The 22,491-nt window shown below is 42.8% G+C and overlaps 1 protein-coding gene across 1 annotated transcript in view; it reads left to right on the top strand.

Moving 5' to 3' along the window:
- The window catches only part of LOC114465248 (uncharacterized), a 75,603-nt gene that overhangs the window by 580 nt on the left and 52,532 nt on the right, over nucleotides 1-22,491 (top strand). Inside the window, exons 2-7 of the mRNA XM_028450128.1 lie at nucleotides 6,766-6,834; nucleotides 10,877-11,024; nucleotides 18,770-19,120; nucleotides 20,312-20,494; nucleotides 20,563-20,730; nucleotides 20,802-21,218. Of these exons, the coding sequence (XP_028305929.1) occupies nucleotides 6,766-6,834; nucleotides 10,877-11,024; nucleotides 18,770-19,120; nucleotides 20,312-20,494; nucleotides 20,563-20,730; nucleotides 20,802-21,218 (1,336 nt within the window). The remainder of the gene's footprint in view (nucleotides 1-6,765; nucleotides 6,835-10,876; nucleotides 11,025-18,769; nucleotides 19,121-20,311; nucleotides 20,495-20,562; nucleotides 20,731-20,801; nucleotides 21,219-22,491) is intronic.

The following is a 22,491-nucleotide window of genomic DNA, read 5'->3' as shown; positions in this document are numbered from 1 at the left end:
AAACAACCAACAAACATCCAACAAACAACCAACAACCATCCAACAAACATCCAACAAACATTCAACAAACATCCAACAAACAACCAACAAACATTCAACAAACATCCAACAAACAACCAACAACCATCCAACAACCATCCAACAAACATCCAACAAACATCCAACAAACAACCAACAAACATTCAACAAACATCTAACAAACAACCAACAAACATCCAACAAACATTCAACAAATATCTAACAAACATCCAACGTACAGTGTGAGGTCAGTCCACTCTTACTTTATTCAACATTTACCACAAACACTAAAGTGTTACTGTACCTTCTACTTTCTGCTTCCGTAAACTTGTCTGACTTTGGGAAAAGATCTAAATATTTAATAAAAAGTTTAAAAACTCACTACAGTGTGGGAACATTTATGTTGAGTTATTTTTAATAAATCCCAATTTACATCATTTAAAAATAGACAGAACTAATAAACAAATGATTATAAGACACAGAGCTATAGCTGCTATGGCCTCCTGTCAAATATTTGTAATGTTAGCGAGTGATGAAATAACACAAAGCTTGGGTTCAAATACAAATAAAGAAAAAAACAAAGATTTCTTACATTCCTACATGTAGTTATGGGCCAATGAAAATAGTATTTCCAGAGTGTGTGAGTCTAGAACCAATGCATATCTGTGACTAATCATTAGTGATGTGAACAGTCTATGTTCATAGCTCTAAGCTGATCACATTACAGGGAGCTGAGACATATGCTAAGTAGTTTACTGAAGACCCAAACATGTTCCAGACCCAAACACACACTATTTAGAGGAGCTGACATGTCCACCAGATAGGATGTATAGCAGATCTATTTATATATTCTGAGAGTAGGTGGAGCTTATTACTATACCATATTTACCTTTCTATGTGATGGAGTTACTGACATATTGGAAGATGAACATAGAAGAAAAATAAGGACACACCCCCTCACTACATTATCCATATCTAAAAAAGTATTCATCAGATCAAACTAAACATTAAACTATTTAATAATCATAGAACAATTGGAAACAATTCTAGAATGTGTGTGTGGGATGTTCTGAAAATGTGTTGATCTGATATGAAATGATCCACTCGTGTTGTTTTGTGATTGTTTTTGTTGTTTCGGTTACTTTGTGTTAATTCACCACTTACAGATATTCAGAGATTGGCTTTTTGTCTCAAAATCATTTATTCTTTATTAGTTTTTCACTCGTAACACATGTTGTTTATGTTTATTTGTAAACTATAGGTCTTTTTTTAATGTAAATATTGCGTTTCATGAGCTCCAGTGCGTGCGTTAGTGATAAAGTAAACGCTGCTGAATGGATCCATGTGGAGAACATCCACAGACCCAGAGCATCTGTCCACCTTTGACACTGATGAATGTAAAGCAGCTCAGAGCCAGTGTTCCACAGTGTTCCACAGTGTTCCACAGAGTCCCCCCAGTGTCCCCCCAGTGTCCCCCAGGTCAGCAGGGCACCAACACCCGGGGAGCTGGACCTGCTTTCTCAATCCCGCCACCAACGGGCGCCATATTGATCCTCCTTGGCTGTAGATTAGATGATAAAAGCCTCCTGGAGCTCATTTCAGGGTCAGGGAGTCCTTGCAGCCTCCTGACCCCCCGCTCCAAAGTCAGCACACAGGAACACCGGGACCATGAGGGTCCTCACAGATCTGCTGCTCTTAAAGGTTCACGGCTCATTATAGCTGGCCCTCCCTCACAGGGTGGGGGCGCCGCCCCCGGCTAGCTCACAGGCTAACCTGGACACAGCCCTGCTGAGGTGCTCGCTCAGGCCTTTTGTGTGCTTTGTGATCATCTCCTCATCACCGTGTGCTGTGATTGTGCTTTTAGAGAAAGTGTGTCTCCTTTGATCCGACGTGTGTCTTACTCAGTGCTTTTAAACATAGATATTATATTTGATCATAAAACTATACTCTCCTTTAGTAAACCATAACCTGGCCTATGTTTCTGTGAGAATTAAAGATAAACTGTTAATATTCTGTTAATTTGCTTCTTCTACAAGAAAAATAAGAAAAGGCTTAAAAAATGCAGAGTGGGAAAGGAAAAGGTAAACCTTAGAATACCGTATCTCCATCAATATTTACCCAACTGGAATAAATGGGAATGATTCTATGAGCTAAGACGTTCCAATTTCACTCACATGTTAAACCGCTTTGTTTTGCGACGGCGTCGAAGAAAAACCTACAACCAAGTGAAGAAAACAAGGCAAAAAACATCCGATTTTTCCAACTTTATGTTTACATTCATTGGTATTCAAGTGGAATTGTTGGAACGCTGGTCGTACTGTGAGCACAGAGCAGAGCCTAAGGACAGCAGAGTGTGCAGAAATGACAACACAATCTCACAGAATGACATCATGAAATGACTAAAAACTAAAAGGTCAACAAAACCACAACAAAAATTCACAAAGAAACACAAAACAGGAACAAAACACAGTAAATGACACCTTAAACCCACACAATGACTCAAAAAAGACACAAAAGGACAACAAAAACACAATAAACGACTTTAAGAAACACAAAACGGGAACAAAACACACTAACTCCCAGAATTACTCAAAAAAGACAAATGACACAATTACATAAACACACAAAGGGACACCAAAACCTTACTGAACTACATCAAAAATACAAAATGATTCTAAAGAAACACTAAACAGGAACACAAACACATTAATTAACAATCCTAAATGCTGTGTCACTGCAATGGCGTCTCCATAGCTGGCCTCTCTCTCTCTCCTCCTGGTTGTGCTCTGATTAAAAGCCAGTTATGGCGTGCTGACTCAGCGTGGGAGTCATCAGGTGAATTAATAAAGCATGCAGCGTGGAGACAGATGGCGCTGGAAAGACTAGCCTCCACTTTGGTGATTAGGTGGAAATTGGTAATTTGATCTCTGCTTATTATTGATACGACGTTTAGCTGCTCACGGCCCACACGCTGCACGCCGTCCCACGGGTTTCATCTCATCACGTCAGGTGACCTGAAGAAGGAAAAGATTAAAGAGCATTTGGCTCGTGGTGATGACATCATCAGACACGGTTATTGGTCTGATTGTGTTCGGCCTCCAAAGTAAATGCACAAAATGACAGAAAAACACATAATAACTATAAAAAACACTACAAACATAATGATTCTAAAGAACAGACAAAATGACAATAAACACACAAAAAATGACAGGGAATTCACATGGGAAAATATGCAAAAATTACTCCAAAAACGCACAAAATAACATCAAAAACAGACGCAATGACGACAAATATACAGTGAACTAAAACACAGAATAATGACAAAAAATTTGAGAAAACAAGAAGAATACACAAAGGGCCTGTAGTACAAAGCTAGATTTCCTCTTATCGCGCTAAGTTACAGGATTTAATCAGTGTGTGCCTACGAAGCTGGCTAACGTCTTAAAGAGCTAAATCACCATGGTAACTTAGGCTGAATGACTGACCTGGTTGGGACCAGGTTTTGTTCTTGCCAGGATCTGAAAGAATATTTAAGCCTCGCCCCCTGACCAATCAGATCTCTTAGAAAACAACCTGTCCAATAAAAGGAGGATCATTGTGAACACGTCTCTGTGTGGATCTAATGTGACGCTGACAGAAGAGAATGTTTATTATTTATTTACCATCACATCCTATAGGAAACATATAGATTTATATCTGATGGACTGATTAAGTAAAATAAGTAAAATAAGTCAGCTGATAAAACCTGTGTGTATCAAGCACTTTCAGACTCATAAATGAATGAATTAATGTATTGTGTGGTGACGCTGAGAGCCTCAGTCCTGTAGATAATATAAATATAAATATTAATATATTCCACCTTATGATGTAGATCTGTATGAACGCAGCATCAGAGACACAAACAAGATAAAATAGAAAGTGAAACTGATCAGAATGTTTGTTTATTCTACGTTTATAATCTCACTAATTTAATCATTAACACTCATTAATTCCTGTATTAATTACTTTCTGCTTTTACTGCAGTAACAGTTGTTTTTGGTCTGAATTATGGATTTTAATTCTTCATATTTTTAAAGAATTATTCATCAATAGTGATGTAAGTTTCTCTCCAGTTTCTGTGTGATTGTGATTGGTCTGACGCTGTAATCTCCTCCTCTGTCACTAGAGCGCACACGTAGCCAGGCTGGAATCAGCTCACTTAACTTATAGTTATAATCTAGATTAGTAGGAAAAAAAGACCCCAAAACCAAAAAGATGACAAAAAACACACAAATAAAGACAGTAAAAACAGAAAATTACAACAAACACACAAAATGACAGGAAATACTTCACACGAGAAAAATACGTGAACGCAATCCAAGGACACACAAAACAATTTGAAAAATACACAAAATGCAGCGAAGAACAAAACACTCCAAAATAGACAAAATAATGACTGAAAATAGAGTAAAGTTACATAAAATGACTCCAAAACAAAAAAGATGACGAAAAACATAAAGACGGCAAACACACGAAAAAGACACAAAAACACTCCAAAATAGACAAAATGACTTAGTTTACTTTAGTTTAGTTTAGTTTAGTTTAGTTTAGTGTGTTAATAAATCGTCTTCTTCAGATTTCAGTCTTTCTCTAATTTTTCAGAGAAACCTTTGTGTGTTGTGATGTTTGTAACTAAGTAAAGTTAGAGATGAATAACAAAGAGCACTGGGCTAGCTGCACTGTGCAGGGTTATGGGTCATCATTGGGGGGTTACGGCCCATCGTTGGGGGGTTACGGGCTGTCACCTCTGGAGGATCCGCTCTGTGGCTCCCTGGAGTGGACGGATTTGGACGGATGTGGACGACTGAGAGAGACGGATGCCGTGGGGTCTCCTTTGATTGATGACTTCACCAAAACGCTGCCATTAAAGAACCACCGGGAGGCGGCAGATGTTGGAAAGACTTCATCATGTCTCCAAAGACCACCAGGCTGTCCCTGGGAACCCACATGCTAACTTATGTTAGCTTTGTAGCATTTACATCAAAAAACCAACCCCAGCTTCATTTTGATGCTGTGTGTGTGCTGTCCTACAAAGCTCACTATGTTTTACGGAGCTAGATCACCATGGTAACTTAGGCTGAATGACAAACCTGATTGGGACCAGGTTTTGTTCTGGGTAGGATCTTAGCGAGTACAAAAGCCCCGCCTCTTGACCAATCAGATCTCTTGTAAAATGAGCTGCCCATCGTTAGAAGATCCTGGTTGGTGCAGATCTGACAGCTGAGTTTATAAAGAAGATTATTAATTATAAATTAATCCTTTCATTTAGTGATGACATCATTTAGGAAAGATATAGATTTATATCTGATGGACTGATCTACAGTCAGCTGATGAAGCCTGTGTCTGAGTTCATTAATTCATTAATTAATTCATTCATTCATTCATTCATTCATTCATTCATACACTATAGTGAGGCTGACAGCATCAGCAGGAACATACTACAGTGAAACATGTGCTCCTATCCCAGTGTGTGATAAATAGTTCTACTTGAATAGAAAAACGTGTGTGCTGTAATAAAGTTGAACTGATCAGAGCGCTGTCCGTTTATCATCCAATGGATTAATATCATAAATAATCTCACGCTTTTACGCATTCACAGAGTCTGCGATTCACTGCCAGCATTCTCTCCTGGTGCGCTGCACTAACATTGTTGCTCTTCACTGTCATCATGGATTTAAATTCATTATATTTGTTTAAGATTATAAGATGTTCATCCTGTAAAGACGCTCGCTCTGCCAGTTCTCCATTGATTGGTCAGACACTGTAATCTCCACCCCATTATGTAAACACGCATGTACCGAGGCTGAAAACACTTGGCCTAAATTAGTTTGTTGTTATCGCCCTTCGTAGGACAGCTTCTCTCTGACAGGGAATGTTTGGTTAGTTGAAGCCAGCTAAAGGAGATTAATCCAGGATATAATTATCTAGATACGTAGCATACATCATTTCTGGGTGTTTTATTTGTTTAGTTTTTTGGGAGAAATGTTTTGTATTTTTAGTATTTTTTTGGGTGGATTCTTGGTATTTCTTTTGTGTTTTTTGAATCATTGGGTGTGTTATTGATGTCCTGTTGTGTATTTTTATGTCATTTCGTGTATTAGAATTGTTTTGTGTTTTTAAAGTCATTTTGTGTATTAACTTTGGGGGCCACACAAACATAGGAAGAGGGCCCCATGTGGTCCCCACACCATCAGTTGCTTATGTCTCATTTCAATCCAAATTCAATAAAGATGTGATTGTTTCAGTCAGATTTCTCTACAGGTTTTTCTCTGTTTCACATCTGTCAAAGTATTTTCAGCTAAAAACGTTGCTTTTTCAAACTCTGAAGAGATTTTTGTCCAAAACGATGAGTTTTTATCCTTTTGTTACTGAGATTTGACTGAAACAAGTCACCACATCGTTCTAAAGCTTCATTAGTTTACAGATGAATGATGAGAGGTTTGCATGTTCTCCAAAGGGTTCAAAAACAGCATCAAAATGAATATGGGCTTGATTTTAAAGCGTTTTTGGATCAAAGGACCACCAGGCTGTCCCTGGGAACCTCCAGGAGGGACAGATGCTGAACGGCGTCCGTGTGGGTGTTCAGACCCCATCATGGAGTCTTCAGCGCTCCGTAATGAGGACAGAGTGGTTAACGATGCACTGGTAGCAGGGCTTTGATCTCAGGGCTGCTAAACGCATGTCTTCTTCTTCTTCTGTGGTTCACAGAAACAATTGACCTTTGTGTCGTTCGTCAGCAAAGCCGTACTGTGGGAGAGAGAGGCGCGCACCTACAGCGTAAGTGTTTCAACACCTTCAGCACCTCAAACCTACAGCAGCATAACGACAGACATACGTATGACCAAACTCCATCCAGTTTTTAGTTGTTTTTAGGGGAGTTACAGAAGACAGAAAACTGCTGTGTGCACCACAAACCTACAGCAGCATAACTACAGACATATGACCAAACTTCATCCAGTTTTTGTTATGTTTTAGGTGTTTTTAGGTGAGATTCTTCCTCTGGTCTCCTGATGTCCTCATTAACAGGTTATTTCTGTTTATTCGCTGTGGTTTTTTGGTTCATCTGACAAATAAAAGAACTACAAAAATAAAACAACACAAATAACAACAACACACATGACTTGGTCATTCCATGATATTTAAACTAAATTTCCAGGACATCCCACGCACTTCGGCCTCAAAATGTTTTTAAATTTTTACCACTTGTTCAGTGATTATTAAACAGTCACACTGTACATGTTTAGTTTGATCTGATGAATACTTTCTGAGATATGGACAATTTAGTGAGTATGTGGAGATTTTCACGTCCTTATTTTTCTTCCATTTTCAGCTTCTGATAGATCACATAGGAAACTGAATTTTGCTATAGTAATACAGCTCCTCCTACTCTCTCAGAATATTGAAAAATTTATTAAAAATATTATGAGACACAGAGCCAAGCTACAATGGCCTCATGTAAAGGATTTTCAACATTGGAAGCTGAAAATGTAAGAAAAATATTTTTTGAAATTCTGGTACGTGGACCATTTGTGAACTGACATGGAATGACCTGACTCCGAAAACAAAAAACAACAAAAAACGCACAAAACGATTCCAAAAACTCAGAAAAAAACAACACCACACGTGACTTCAGAAACAGCCGGAGCCAGACTCTCAGTTTGAACCTGGAAAAAACCCTGAGCTGGGTTTGATGAAATGACTCTCGACACAAACACACAAAAGGACATAGAGCACGGTGACCATACGTCCGGTTTTACCCAAACATGTCCTCTTTTTATGTCTTCTCCGGACCGTTGGGCCGGATTTTTACAAATAACCGAGTTTCTAAGGGACCCTGAACGCATCTTGGAGAAAAAGTTAAAAATATATAATTTCTAGAAGGAGATGTTTCTCATTGTTTTAATGATTGAGAGATTTTAAGTTGGTTTATATGAGATTTTTCAAGGCCAGATTGTTATGCTGCGTTTACACCGGATGCGTCACAAATTGTTTGCGCGAGATTACATAGAAAGTTAATAGGATAAACACAGTAAGAGGCAAATCCATCCTCTGTTGGGCGGCGTGGTTTGATCCGTGCGGCAAGAACATTGGCCACGTCATGCGCACACCCGATTTTCTGTGACACTCATCATTCGCTTGAGTTGAAAATGTTGAACTCCAAAAGTTTCGTGTGATGCGCAGACGCATAAGCCAATCAGAGTCTTTGTTGACAATGACGTCAGGATGTCAACACGTCAGCATGGAGGAGAAAATAATGGTGGGACCACCTGGAGCTCTACGACACGGACTGTTTTTTTTTTTACCAGGACCGAACCAGGAAGGATTTGTTGCAACTCCTGAAGAAAACCGTGAAACTCACCGAGTTGAATGCGGCACTGGTTAACCTGGTGAATCCAGGCACTTCAGCTTCCGCAGAAGATGAAGAGCAGAGATTTTACTGATGTCCTCCATAGTTGATGGTTAAAAGAAAGGGAGTCTGGTGCTTTTATATTCGCTTCAGATGCAAATATGAAGGGAATATGGGGAAAATGCGTCACAAAAATTTGTGCCACGTCCGGTGTGAACTCAGAATTATAATGGATAGAGAGAGAGAATTCATTTTTAAACCTTATGGACAATAACAACTTATTTATCTATTATATTGTGTTTTGTCATTATAAGGTAGATTTAAGAAAACGTTGAGTACTTTGAGAATGAAGAGGTCGGCCCAAGTGTTCTCTTTAATGGAAATCAAAATAGTCACCCTAAAATATGCAAGACTCTCAACACAAACACAGATGGAGCTGGTCCCCATGTGGAGTTGGTCTGCTCTAAGAAGGTGGCGTGATCTCATCAGGTGCTGCAGGTTGTTCATATTGTCCATGAACTTCACCACAGTGACTGGTTTGAGGTCAGTAGTTAATGGTTGAGGGGGAAAGTCCAGCAGACCCCCCGGATGCAGGCTGACCTCCAGGCGTCAGGCGGCCCACACGCTGACTAATGTCATTACGCCGCTGCTCGCTGATTGAGACGCTGCTTCATGAAAGTAGGAAGTCTGTTCTAGGCCCAGATGGCTGTAAACACACACACACACACACACACACACACACACTCTTAATTAGAGCGACTGCTGAAGGCCGGGACAGAAGTGTGTCTATGTCCAGGCGTCTGCAGGACAGGGCTGTGCTCTGAGGAGGCCGTGGCCGCCGTGCGTGCTAGCGTGCGTGCTAACGAGGTTAGCGCGCTGAAGAAGAGAATCATGGAGATTTGTGTGTTTGTGCGACCACACTGGGGATCTTTGTGGATTAAATGTGATTATCAGCTCGTGTCAGAAGCCAGACTCGCACTAACTTTCTACTTCGCAGACAATGAGCAATGCTTCAGCGCTCAACGCTACAAACGTCACACACACACATCAGCCCCAGGAAACAAACGACATCGTCTTAGTTACTCTTTCTTTGTTTGGACATTTTTCAAACCTCTTATCCACACTTTGAAACTTGATTAAAACCAACCCTGGAGACGTTTTCTACAATGTTTCCTGTCGGACAGACATGAGCCGCTGACGGCCCCGGGGCCTCGTGTGCATGGGGGCCACGTGTGCACAGGGAGCAACCAAAGTACTCCAGAACTACTTGAATTTGTTTTTTTAATCACTCAAAAAAATGCACAAAATGACAGAAAATTTCACAAAATTTACTACAAATATACACAAAATCTACACTAAAAATACACAAAATGTACTATAAAATCACACAAAATGAGAGAAGAATGCACAAAATGTACAACAAATATTCACAAAATTGACTCCAAAAAACAAAATTACAAAAAAAATTCACAAAATATACTCCCAAATTGCTCAAAAATACATGAAAATGACAAATTGTTTAACTTTTTAAACCTGTTTTATCTGCTGCTCTTTGTTAAAACACATTTGAAAATAATTTTGAACCCTTTTTTGTTGAAATGTGTGACATAAATAGAACTCATAGCAGCTAATAGTTGCTATTAGCTGCTAATAGTGGCTGAGTGTAGTCAAAGTGTAAAAGGGGCGGGGCTACATTTTAAGTTCATTTGAAGTTGTTTAAACATGAAAGATTTTAACAATATTTTCGCTAAGAACGTCTAAAAAACACAAAGTTTCTTTTAAACATTTTTCTGTTTCACCTTCTGCTACTTTTCTACTCGCTCTGACACGACTTTCCTTCTTTCATTCTTTGACTTTTCTCAAACCTTCCTTTAGTAAATGTAAATGGACTTGATTTATACAGAGCTTTATCACCACTGAAACAGTCTCAAAGCACTTTACATATCAGCTCATTCACCCAATCACTCTCACATTCACACACCAGTGGGACAGGACTGACATGCAAGACGCTAGTCGACCACTGGGAGCAACTTAGGGTTCAGTGTCTTGCCCAAGGACACTTTGACACATAATCAGGTACTGGGATCGAACCCCCAACCTCTCGACAACCCTCTACCACCTGAGCCACAGTCGCCCTTTAGTGCCTTGCTCACAGGAATCTGGCAGTCTGGCTGCTAATCCACTTCATGAACACAAAGAGGCAGTGTTGGCACCATGTACTCACTTGTTTTTAAACCCTCTGCAAGGCTTTTATTTTGAAGGAACGACAGAAGGAAACCAGTTTGAGAAATGTACAATCTGTATTTAGATTATTTATGTAGAGCCACTCACACTGAATTTGCTTTATTATAGAACTACATAATTATATTATATAAATCATTATGTTTAATAGAACATATTTTTTTATAAAGCACCAAAAAAACACTTACTTGTTTATGAACATTTAATTAATATTTTTCTTCTGATTTACAGCTCACTGTTCGTCCTGCTCTGCGTCCGTCCATGTGTCCTCGCTTCCTGTCCCACATGAAGAAGGAGAACCTCAAAGCTCCTCCTGTGGTCACCTTCGTCCCAGTGCTGCCTCACACTCCTCACACTACAAGGACACGCCCACCAGAGGGTGAGACCAACCAATCAAACGCATGCATTTAATCCAGACTGTCTGAACAGCAGGGTGGTGCTAGGCAGCGCTAGGCAGCGCTAGGCGGCACAAGGTGGCGCTCGGTTGCTCTAGGTGGCACTAGGTTGCTCTAGGTGACGCTAGGTTGCGCTAGGTAGCTCTAGGTTGCTCTAGGTGGCTCTAGGTTACGCTAAGTGGCTCTAAGTTGCTCTAGGTGACGCTAGGTGGCGCTAGGTGGCTCTAGGTTGCACTTGGTTGTGTTAGGTGGCGCTAGGTTGCACTAGGTGGCGCTAGTGGCACTAGGTGGCGCTAGGTGGCGCTAGGTGACGGTAGATAGCTCTAGGTGGCGCTAGGTGGCACTAGGTGGCGCTAGGTGGCGCTAGGTGACGGTAGATAGCTCTAGGTGGCGCTAGGTGGCACTAGGTGGCGCTAGTGGCACTAGGTGGCATTAGGTGGCGCTAGGTGACGGTAGATAGCTCCAAGTGGCGCTAGGTGGCACTAGGTGGCGCTAGGTTGCACTAGGTGGCGCTAGGTTGCGCTAGGTTACACTAGGTTGCACTAGGTGGCTCTAGGTGGCGCTAGGTTACGCTATGTGGCTCTAGGTTGTACTAGATGGCTCTAGGTGGCACTAGGTGGCGCTAGGTGGCGCTAGGTTGCACCAGGTGGTGCTAGGTTGCACTAGGTGGCTCTAGGTTGCCACCTAGCTATTTTGTAAGCATTGGAAACTTTGAATCTGACAGATTACCAATGTCCTGTGGGGTTCCTCAGGGATCTGTTCTTGGACCCCTTTTGTTTAACCTTTACATGCTTCCTTTAGGACAAATTTTACAGAACTGTAAGGTTGATTATCAGAGCTATGCAGATGACACACAACTATATCTATCACTGAACCCAGATGACCATGGTCCCATTGAGGTGTTGTGTGACTGTTTAGAAAAAATAAACTGCTGAATGAGTGAAAACTTCCTTCAACTAAACCATGACAAGACGGAGGTGATTGTCTTTGGTAACAAGGAAAAGAGGACTGCTGTCAGCAATTATCTTGAGTCTCGATCTTTAAAAGCTAAAGACCAAGTCAAAAACCTTGGTGTTCTGATTGACTCAGATCTTACATTCAGCAGTCAGATCAAATCTATCACAAAAACATCTTCTACCACCTAAAGAACATCTCCAGAGTGAAAGGTTTAATGGCTCAGAAAGATCAGGAGAAACTGGTCCATGCTTTTATCTCCAGCAGACTGGACTATTGTAATGGTCTTCTGACAGGAATCCCCCAAAAGAGCATCAAACAGCTACAGCTGGTTCAGAACGCTGCAGCTCGGGTCTTAACCAGAACAAAGAGGTCAGAACACATTACTCCAGTTTTAAAGTCTTTACACTGGCTCCCAGTCAGCCTCAGAATAGACTTTAAAGTTCTGCTGCTGGTGTATAAATCTGTGAATGGGTTTGGTCCAGAATACATCAGTGACATGTTAGTCAGGTATGAACCCAGCAGGTCTCTCAGATCTATGGACACAGATCAGATAGTGGAGCCCAGAGTTCACAGTAAACATGGTGATGCTGCTTTTAGTTGTTATGCTGCAAAGAAGTGGAACAAACTGCCAGCAGAGCTGAAGTCAGCATCACATGTGAACATTTTTAAATCAAAGTTAAAGGCACTTTTTTTCTCTACTGCATATGATTGAGAGAGAGATTTATGGTCATGTTGATGATGTAATGATGATTTTACTGATGATTTTAATTGATTTTACTGATGATTTTAAATGTTCTTATTGATTTTAAACAATTGAATGTTTTATCATGTAAAGCACATTGAGTTGCATTGAGTATGAAATGCGCTATATAAAGAAATTTGCCTTGCCTTGCCTTGCCTAGGTGGCACTAGGTGTCACTAGGTTGCACTAGGTTGCACTTGGTGGCTCTAGGTTGCACTAGGTGGCACTAGGTTGCACTAGGTGGGACTAGGTTGCACTAGGTGTCGCTAGGTGGTACTAGGTTGCACTAGGTTGCACTAAGTTGCACTAGGTTGCACTAGGTGTCGCTAGGTGGCACTAGGTGGCTCTAGGTTGCACTAGGTGTCGCTAGGTTGCACTAGGTTGCACTAGGTGGCACTAGGTGTCGCTAGGTTGCACTAGGTGGCACTAGGTTGCACTAGGTGGCGCTAGTGGCACTAGGTGGCGCTAGGTGGCGCTAGGTGACGGTAGATAGCTCTAGGTGGCGCTAGGTGGGACTAGGTGGCGCTAGGTGGCGCTAGGTGACGGTAGATAGCTCTAGGTGGCGCTAGGTGGCACTAGGTGGCGCTAGTGGCACTAGGTGGCGCTAGGTGACGGTAGATAGCTCCAAGTGGCGCTAGGTGGCGCTAGGTTGCACTAGGTGGCGCTAGGTTGCGCTAGGTTACACTAGGTTGCACTAGGTGGCTCTAGGTGGCGCTAGGTTACGCTAGGTGGCTCTAGGTTGTACTAGATGGCTCTAGGTAGCGCTAGGTTGCACCAGGTGTCGCTAGGTTGCACTAGGTGGCTCTAGGTTGCTCTAGGTGGCACTAGGTGGCACTAGGTTGCACTAGGTGGGACTAGGTTGCACTAGGTGTTGCTAGGTGGTACTAGGTTGCACTAGGTTGCACTAAGTTGCACTAAGTTGCACTAGGTGTCGCTAGGTGGCACTAGGTGGCTCTAGGTTGCACTAGGTGTCGCTAGGTTGCACTAGGTGGCACTAGGTTGCACTAGGTGTCACTAGGTTGCACTAGGTGGCTCTAGGTTGCACTAGGTGGCATTAGGTTGCACTTGGTGTCGCTAGGTGGCTCTAGGTTGCACTAGGTGGCACTAGGTTGCACTAGGTTGCACTAGGTGTCGCTAGGTGGCACTAGGTGTCGCTAGGTTGCACTAGGTGGCACTAGGTTGCACTAGGTGTCACTAGGTTGCACTAGGTGGCTCTAGGTTGCACTAGGTGGCATTAGGTTGCACTTGGTGTCGCTAGGTGGCTCTAGGTTGCACTAGGTGGCACTAGGTTGCACTAGGTGGCTCTAGGTTGCACTAGGTGGCATTAGGTTGCACTAGGTGTCGCTAGGTGGTACTAGGTTGCACTAGGTGGCACTAGGTGGCTCTAGGTTGCACTAGGTGTCGCTAGGTTGCACTAGGTTGCACTAGGTGGCACTAGGTGTCGCTAGGTTGCACTAGGTGGCACTAGGTTGCACTAGGTGGCGCTAGTGGCACTAGGTGGCGCTAGGTGGCGCTAGGTGACGGTAGATAGCTCTAGGTGGCGCTAGGTGGGACTAGGTGGCGCTAGGTGGCGCTAGGTGACGGTAGATAGCTCTAGGTGGCGCTAGGTGGCACTAGGTGGCGCTAGTGGCACTAGGTGGCGCTAGGTGACGGTAGATAGCTCCAAGTGGCGCTAGGTGGCGCTAGGTTGCACTAGGTGGCGCTAGGTTGCGCTAGGTTACACTAGGTTGCACTAGGTGGCTCTAGGTGGCGCTAGGTTACGCTAGGTGGCTCTAGGTTGTACTAGATGGCTCTAGGTAGCGCTAGGTTGCACCAGGTGTCGCTAGGTTGCACTAGGTGGCTCTAGGTTGCTCTAGGTGGCACTAGGTGGCACTAGGTTGCACTAGGTGGGACTAGGTTGCACTAGGTGTTGCTAGGTGGTACTAGGTTGCACTAGGTTGCACTAAGTTGCACTAGGTTGCACTAGGTGTCGCTAGGTGGCACTAGGTGGCTCTAGGTTGCACTAGGTGTCGCTAGGTTGCACTAGGTGGCACTAGGTTGCACTAGGTGTCACTAGGTTGCACTAGGTGGCTCTAGGTTGCACTAGGTGGCATTAGGTTGCACTTGGTGTCGCTAGGTGGCTCTAGGTTGCACTAGGTGGCACTAGGTTGCACTAGGTTGCACTAGGTGTCGCTAGGTGGCACTAGGTGTCGCTAGGTTGCACTAGGTGGCACTAGGTTGCACTAGGTGTCACTAGGTTGCACTAGGTGGCTCTAGGTTGCACTAGGTGGCATTAGGTTGCACTTGGTGTCGCTAGGTGGCTCTAGGTTGCACTAGGTGGCACTAGGTTGCACTAGGTGGCTCTAGGTTGCACTAGGTGGCATTAGGTTGCACTAGGTGTCGCTAGGTGGTACTAGGTTGCACTAGGTTGCACTAAGTTGCACTAGGTTGCACTAGGTGTCACTAGGTGGCACTAGGTGGCTCTAGGTTGCACTAGGTGTCGCTAAGTTGCACTAGGTGTCGCTAAGTTGCACTAGGTTGCACTAGGTGGCACTAGGTTGTACTAGGTGGCTCTAGGTTGCACTAGGTGTCGCTAGGTGTCGCTTGGTTGCACTAGGTTGCACTAGGTGGCTCTAGGTTGCACTAGGTGGCACTAGGTTGCATTAGGTGGCACTAGGTGTCGCTAGGTGGGACTAGGTTGCACTAGGTTGCACTAGGTTGCACTAGGTGGCACTAGATTGTACTAGGTGGCACTAAGTGGCACTAGGTGGCACTAGGTGGCACTAGGTGTCGCTAGGTGGGACTAGGTTGCACTAGGTTGCACTAGGTGTCGCTAGGTGGCACTAGGTTGCACTAGGTTGCACTAGGTTGCACTAGGTGGTTCTAGGTTGCACTAGGTGTTGCTAGGTGTTGCTAGGTTGCACTAGGTGGCACTAGGTTGCACTAGGTGGCACTAGGTTGTACTAGGTGGCACTAGGTGTCGCTAGGTGGCACTAGGTTGCACTAGGTGGCACTAGGTTGCACTAGGTGGCACTAGGTGTCGCTAGGTGGCACTAGGTTGTACTAGGTTGCACTAGGTTGCACTAGGTGGCACTAGGTTGTACTAGGTGGCACTAGGTGTCGCTAGGTGGCACTAGGTTGTACTAGGTTGCACTAGGTGGCACTAGGTGTCGCTAGGTGGCACTAGGTTGCACTAGGTGGCACTAGGTTGCACTAGGTGTCGCTAGGTGGCACTAGGTTGCACTAGGTGGCACTAGGTTGCACTAGGTGTCGCTAGGTGGCACTAGGTTGCACTAGGTGGCACTAGGTTGCACTAGGTGGCACTAGGTGTCGCTAGGTAGCACTAGGTTGTACTAGGTTGCACTAGGTTGCACTAGGTGGCACTAGGTGTCGCTAGGTGGCACTAGGTTGTACTAGGTTGCACTAGGTTGCACTAGGTGGCACTAGGTTGTACTAGGTGGCACTAGGTTGCACTAGGTTGCACTAGGTGGCACTAGGTGTCGCTAGGTGGCACTAGGTTGTACTAGGTTGCACTAGGTTGCACTAGGTGGCACTAGGTTGTACTAGGTGTCACTAGGTGGCACTAGGTGGTGCAAACACTTCCTAAAGCTACAGGTTATTATGTCGAGGTGAAAAATCTCTCAGAGGAAGTGCCTACAACGCGGCCCTCTTGGTGGCCAGGGGATGGGGGCGGTCTTTCAGCCAGTGAAGGTATTCACCCCACAAAACACACACACCTCCTCAGCAGGGTGTGTGTGTGTCTGTGTGTGTGTGTGTGTGTGTGTGAGGAAAGGGGGTAATTTTAATTACTCCACCATATGGTGGCTGTCCTCAACCCTCCTCTTCTGAAGTGTGTGTGTGTGTGTGTGTGTGTGTGTGTGTGTGTGTGTGTGTGTGTGTGTGTGTGTGTGTGTGTGTGTGTGTGTGTGTGTGTGTGTGTGTGTGTGTGTGTGTGTGTGTGTGTGTGTGTGTGTGTGTGTGTGTGTGTGTGTGTGTGAGAGACAGATGGTATTGCACGAACGGTGAGTGTGCAGAAATGTGCCTCTTGCACATTGTCCCAGGCACTGAAAACGTTCACAATAAACCTGTTCCACATTAAATTAAAAGTGCTTAAATATACAAATTCAAACCAAAATGTAAAGATAATGGAAAGTGTCTCCTCCTCATTTTTCAGAGCTTTTTCCGACAGTCTGAGCAGTGTTCATTTCATATTTCTTCTAAATGTCCTCATTTTAATAAAGTCTTTCCAGGGAAAGGAAACATTTGGAATCTTTTTTGGAGCGTTGTTTTGTCACTTTTTAGTTTTCTGTGTATTTTTCTTTTGCAAGTTGTTTGTTTTAAAGTAATTTTCTGTGTTTTTTTTGTTTTGCAAGTTGTTTGTTTTAAAGTAATTTTTTGTGTTTTTTCATTTGTGTGTTTCTGGGGTTTTTTGTATATTTTTTGTTTCATGTGTTATTGGAGCCGTTTTGGGTGTGGTTTTTTTTGGGATTATTTATGTATTTTTCTTGATTTTTTGGTTTTTGTATGTTTGTAAGTTTGTTTTTTTAAGTAATTTTTGTTATTTTCTATTGTATACGTATGTGTTGTTGGAGGGGTTTTTGTTGTTTTGTGTGTTTTCGTAGTCATTTTGTGTGTTTTTGTGTGTTTCCTTCATTATGATATTGTTTTTTTTTACACAACCATAACTGCAATTTTGTGAGTCCAGATGATTAAAACAAGACTAAAACTTCTGTTTAAAGTCTAACAATGAGACAAACTGCATTGGAATGTTTATCAGTTTGATATAAAACACATTTGCATATCGTTGTTGTCATTAGCCGCCTGCTAGCTTAGCGGCTAATGCACGCGTCCTTGGTAAGTCAAAGCTTTGTGAGGTTGGGAAACGAGCAGCTGTTGCTCTCAATGCTTTTGTTGGAGAACACCAACTCTCAGCAGGGAAGCAACGTGTCAGCAGCAGACTCTGAGAAACTTGGTCAACATCATTACCGTTCCTATAGAGCTGTTTAGATGTAAAAAATAGATCTGTTCCTGTCCTCTGTTACAGACTGTGCAGCGGCCGTTTCATATTCCTTTCAAATCATTTCTCTGTTGTTTTATGTGCTTTTTGTTGTCATTTGATATTTAGTTTGTTGTCTTGATTCGTGTGTTTTTGTAGTTTCAGTGTTTTTTTCTTGATCATTTGGTGTTTTTTGTAGTGTGTGGGTGGGTTAGCTTATCACGTAGCAATGCTGGCTAAGTGGGGTCAAAGGGTAAAAGGGCGGAGCTCAATTATCAGAATCAGAATTGTTTTTTATTCCAAGTACATTTACATATGCAAGGATTTTGTCTTAGTGAAGTCTTGGTGATGTCCCTGGCTGTGTTTGAAATACCCAGAACTAAACATTACAAACTCAAAGAATATATACTGAAGTATACTTCCAAGTTTCCCAAGATGCATTTGGAACCTACAACGACAAACACCTGAAGCACACTGAGGCTAAATATCTCTGTTGATTTGCCAACCTGTAAAATTTCGGAAAAAATTTTAAGTGAGAAAGTGACCAAGTAGAATATCAACATGTGCTCATTTGATCCATGAAACTCACTTCATTTCATGCCAACATTACAGAGATTTTCAGAGACCCTCCATTGTGCTACTGACTAAACTTCCTGTTAATTTCAAAACAAGAGCCCTATTTACAAAAGAGTTAAAAACTAATGGAAGACAAGAAAAGATGCTTTTATTTTGAAAAGGGGATGTTTGATTTTTAGCTTGAAGCCAGTCCCAGGACCATTTTACGTTCAGCTCGCAATGCATTGTGGGACGGTTGAGTATGACTAGTGTGCCCATCGTGCAAAATGTCCCCATATACATCCAGGTATTTCTCACATGCTCAATATTTTCATACTATCTAATGTGAACGCACTACATATTAATTTAGACGTTAGAACTAGTATGAGTAGTCCGTCAGTATGAGTAATATGTTAGTATGACATTTACAACACAGCCCCTATTGATTCAAACTTCACAATCTGACTGATTTGAGCTGAAATGTGTGTGTTTTGTTGAAGGTTCGGTTCCTCTCAGCCCTGATGGAGGAACGCGCTGCTTAGCAAAGCTCAGTTCCAGAGCAGAAAGGCAGCTCACTGTCGTTCCTCCACCATCGTCCAGCGACCGCGCCACCATCCGTGCCACCGACAGATCCAAGCCCCTCCTCCTACCTTTACTCGACAAAGCCGAAGCTTCGGACGGGAGAAGAACGCTGAGAGAGGAAATGCTGGGCATTCGCTGTGGAACCGACCTCGAGTCTGTAGCTTCACCGACCTCGTCTCTGTCCAAGCTAACTCGTCCGCCTTCCAGTTTGTTCCGCAGCGAGGACCTCACCAGTGGGAGGAGCAGCGTACTGAGGGCCTCAAACTACGGTAGAACTTTTTTCTTAAATCAATGGACACAAAGATAATCAGGCTGTTTTTCTCTTCGTGTGTGTGAGGAAAGCCGACGACTCCCGACTCGTGACCTTGTAACTCGTGACGTAGAACAGAATGTAGCCAATCAACAAGCGAGCTGACTGAGGAACGCATAATGCTGCGTTCACGGCAACTCGGAAACCAGCATTTCTCAGTTGAGAATTCTGAACTCCACGTTCAGCAGCAGCACGTGGAAATAACATGTTGTTTTTCAGTTTCTTCTCCATTTTGTTGTTTTTCTACTACTTCTACTTCAAGTTCTTTTTGTTTGCGTTCTTCATCTTCAAGTTCTTCTTCTTCAAGATCTTTTCGTTCTTCAAGTTCTTCTTCTACTTCAAGTTCTTGTTGTTGGAGTTCTTCTTCTACTTTAAGTTCTTCTTCATCTTCAAGTTCCTCTTCTTTTCGTTCTATATGTTCTTTTTTGAATTATTTTTCTTCTACTTCAAGTTCTTCTTCTCCAGTTTATAACATGGGATGCAAGACATTATTGGGTTATTCGCCCCACATTGCCATAAAAAGGATCTATGGTTACATATTTTCAATTTTTACTGCCCTTTTATGATGCTACACATGTGATGTAAATGTATGTTTATTGTTTCTGTGTACAGCACTTTGTGATTTTATCTGCGAAAAGCGCTTTATAAATAAATACTTACTTACTTACTTACTCCAACCAAGTGTTGGAAAGTATCGGCACAACTGTGGATATTGACGTTGCTGACTATGACTGGTTTATGTTGTTTCCGAGAAGAAAAGCTTTCTCATTTTGATCTAAACTCTGTCGGCCCGTCGTCTTCAGTATTGGACATTTATTTCTGCTTGTTGTCTTTTTCTCCTTTAAACGGCACCATCAAATCCTAATGAGCGTCACAGAGGACACACGGACCTATGATTGGTCAGGTTTAGGCGCTTTTTTTCATTGCGTTTAGTACGTTAGTCACTATCAGTTAGTTTGTGAGGTTGTGGGTCCTTTCTCTGTTCTTTTTCATTCTTTCGTTACTCATGTTTTAGTGATAATGTGATTTAAATTTTCACTTTTTGTCTCGTCTTTGACTGTTTCTGTCTGTAGACTCCTCCCATCTGTCTCCACTCAGGTGTTCTTCATCTCATTGATTTATTTAATAATTTTTTTTTCCTTGTCATCAGAAATCTCTGCCTTTGATTCTTCCTTACGTCGTCCTTCCCTGACTGGTGGATTGTTACCTCCAGCGTCTGACGCGGTCACTGAAACAAAGGCCCATCACTCCTCGTTGAGTCCATCTCACACGTTGCCTCTGATCCATGAGCCTCACGAAGACCACCTCAGCGTCCCACGTGCTGCAGACAAAGGTAAATCCTTCATTCCTTCATTGTTTTGGTTTTTGTCAGAATGCTCATCGCTGTTTCCTTCTCTGCAGAAATCACCGCCTCTGATTCTTCCTCATGTCGCCCTTCCCTAACTGGTGGAGTGTTCCCTCCACTGTCCGTCACGGTCACTGAAACCAAGGCTCATCCCTTCATGGAGAGTCCATTTCATGTGTTGCCTCACAAAGACCTCCTCACTGTCCCGTGTGCTGCAGACGAAGGTAAATCTTTTATTCTGTCCCTCATTTTTGTAGGAATGTTCATTACTAACCAGGCCTTTGTGTTTCCTTAGCAGCAGAAGTATCAGACCATGGTTCCTCATCATGCCAGCCTTCATTGATTGGTGGATTTTCAGATCCACTTTCGGAAACCAAGGCTCATCAACCCTCAAAAAGTCCGACTCACACTTCCCCTCCGACCTATGAGCATGGCTTAAACCAAGCCTCAACAATCGCCCCTCGTTCTCCTCCCATCATTTACACTGACAGAGAAAAGCTTCTGAGCTGCGAAACAGTGAAAGATGAACTTCAACACGAGTCCAAAGCTTCTGGATTTAAAGCGTTTTCCTCTGAGGAGAACCGTGTTCCATCAACGCTCAACTCTGCTGCTAATCATCCCAGTCCTCAGATGGTCTTTCCGTTATCTGAAGTCAGGGCAGCATCACTGTCTCCTCATTGGCCGGTTCTGCCTCGCATCTCCGCCCTCAGAGGTCAGAATGGAGCACCAAGCGGTTGTTGGCTCCAGTTCTTCTTCTTGAAGTCCTTCTTCTTTTTCTTCTTACAATTACAATAACTTTTTCTTCTTCTTTAAGTTTTTCTTTCTACCTTGAGTTTTTCTTCAAGTTCTTCTTTTTGAGTTTTTCTTTTTCTTTTAGTTCTTTTTAAAGTTATCTTTCTACTTTGAGTTCTTGTTCTTTTTCAAGTGCTGCTTCTTCTTCTACTTCACTTCCTCTCATGCTTCGAGTTATTTTACTTTGAGTTATTTATTTCTTTTTCTTTTCCTTCATCTTTCTCTTCTTCTTTAAGTTCTTCTTCTACTTCGAGTTCTTCTTCTCCAGTTTATAGTTGTTCTTCTCTTAAATCATTTTTCTACTTTGAGTTCTTTTTCCAGTTATAATCCTTTTATCAATTCTCTTTGGGGTCCCGACCCAGAAGTTCAGAATCCCTGAAATAAACAAAAGCCTGTTCTTTAGAGAAATCTTCTGAAGAAATAATAACAAAAGATGTATTTTTTTGTCCCTTTCTAAGGCAACTGCTCCCCATTAAATAGGTTCACGACCCAGTTTTGGGTCCTGACCCATGGGTCTAGAACTTCTGGAATGAAAAAACATTTGCTACTTTGTTAAATCTCCTGGAGAACATAAAAACTAAAGATCGCTACCATTTTTTATATTACCTGAGGCAACTCCTTTGTGTCCTGACCCACGTGTTTAGAAGCTCTGCTTTAGAGAAGCTGGTGTGTAAGATATTCTGTGGACATCTTCTTAAAGACAAAGCAGTATTCTACATCACCTCCTCCCAGCACATAGTAAATAAGGAGCAAAGCTTTAAATCAGCGATAGAAAGAAGGGCTTTAGATGAAAAGCTGGTAGCGTTTGATTCCTCGCTCAAAGGCGTGAGGCCCCAACAATAGAAGTCGGGGTACCTACCTCGTGTGCTTCTTCTATTTGGCAGTTTGGGAGACGGCGACTACAGCCAATGGTCATAAATCCACACTGACGGCCACAATTGAATACCTCTGTGGCTTTCCTAATTTACCGTTCCCAATGGGGATAAAGGACGGGGCCGCTGACATCTGACTTCTGCAGGAACTCTATGAAAGGAGGTGAACAATGTGGAAATTGTGTGGGGATTTTCTCCCTTTCTGTCAGAGACACGGACTGTTCTCAGTGTGGTGCTGTTCTCTTCACAGCAAACAGAGCCAGTGTCACCGCTTCATTTATTTCACTGCAGATGGAAGAAACCAAGTTCAATGCTGCCTCG

This window comes from Gouania willdenowi, chromosome 6 (genome assembly GCF_900634775.1).
Source record: "Gouania willdenowi chromosome 6, fGouWil2.1, whole genome shotgun sequence".
In the NCBI taxonomy this organism is placed as follows: domain Eukaryota; kingdom Metazoa; phylum Chordata; class Actinopteri; order Blenniiformes; family Gobiesocidae; genus Gouania; species Gouania willdenowi.
Note: the sequence above shows the minus strand (reverse complement) of the source record. Positions and strands in the feature narration are given on the sequence as shown.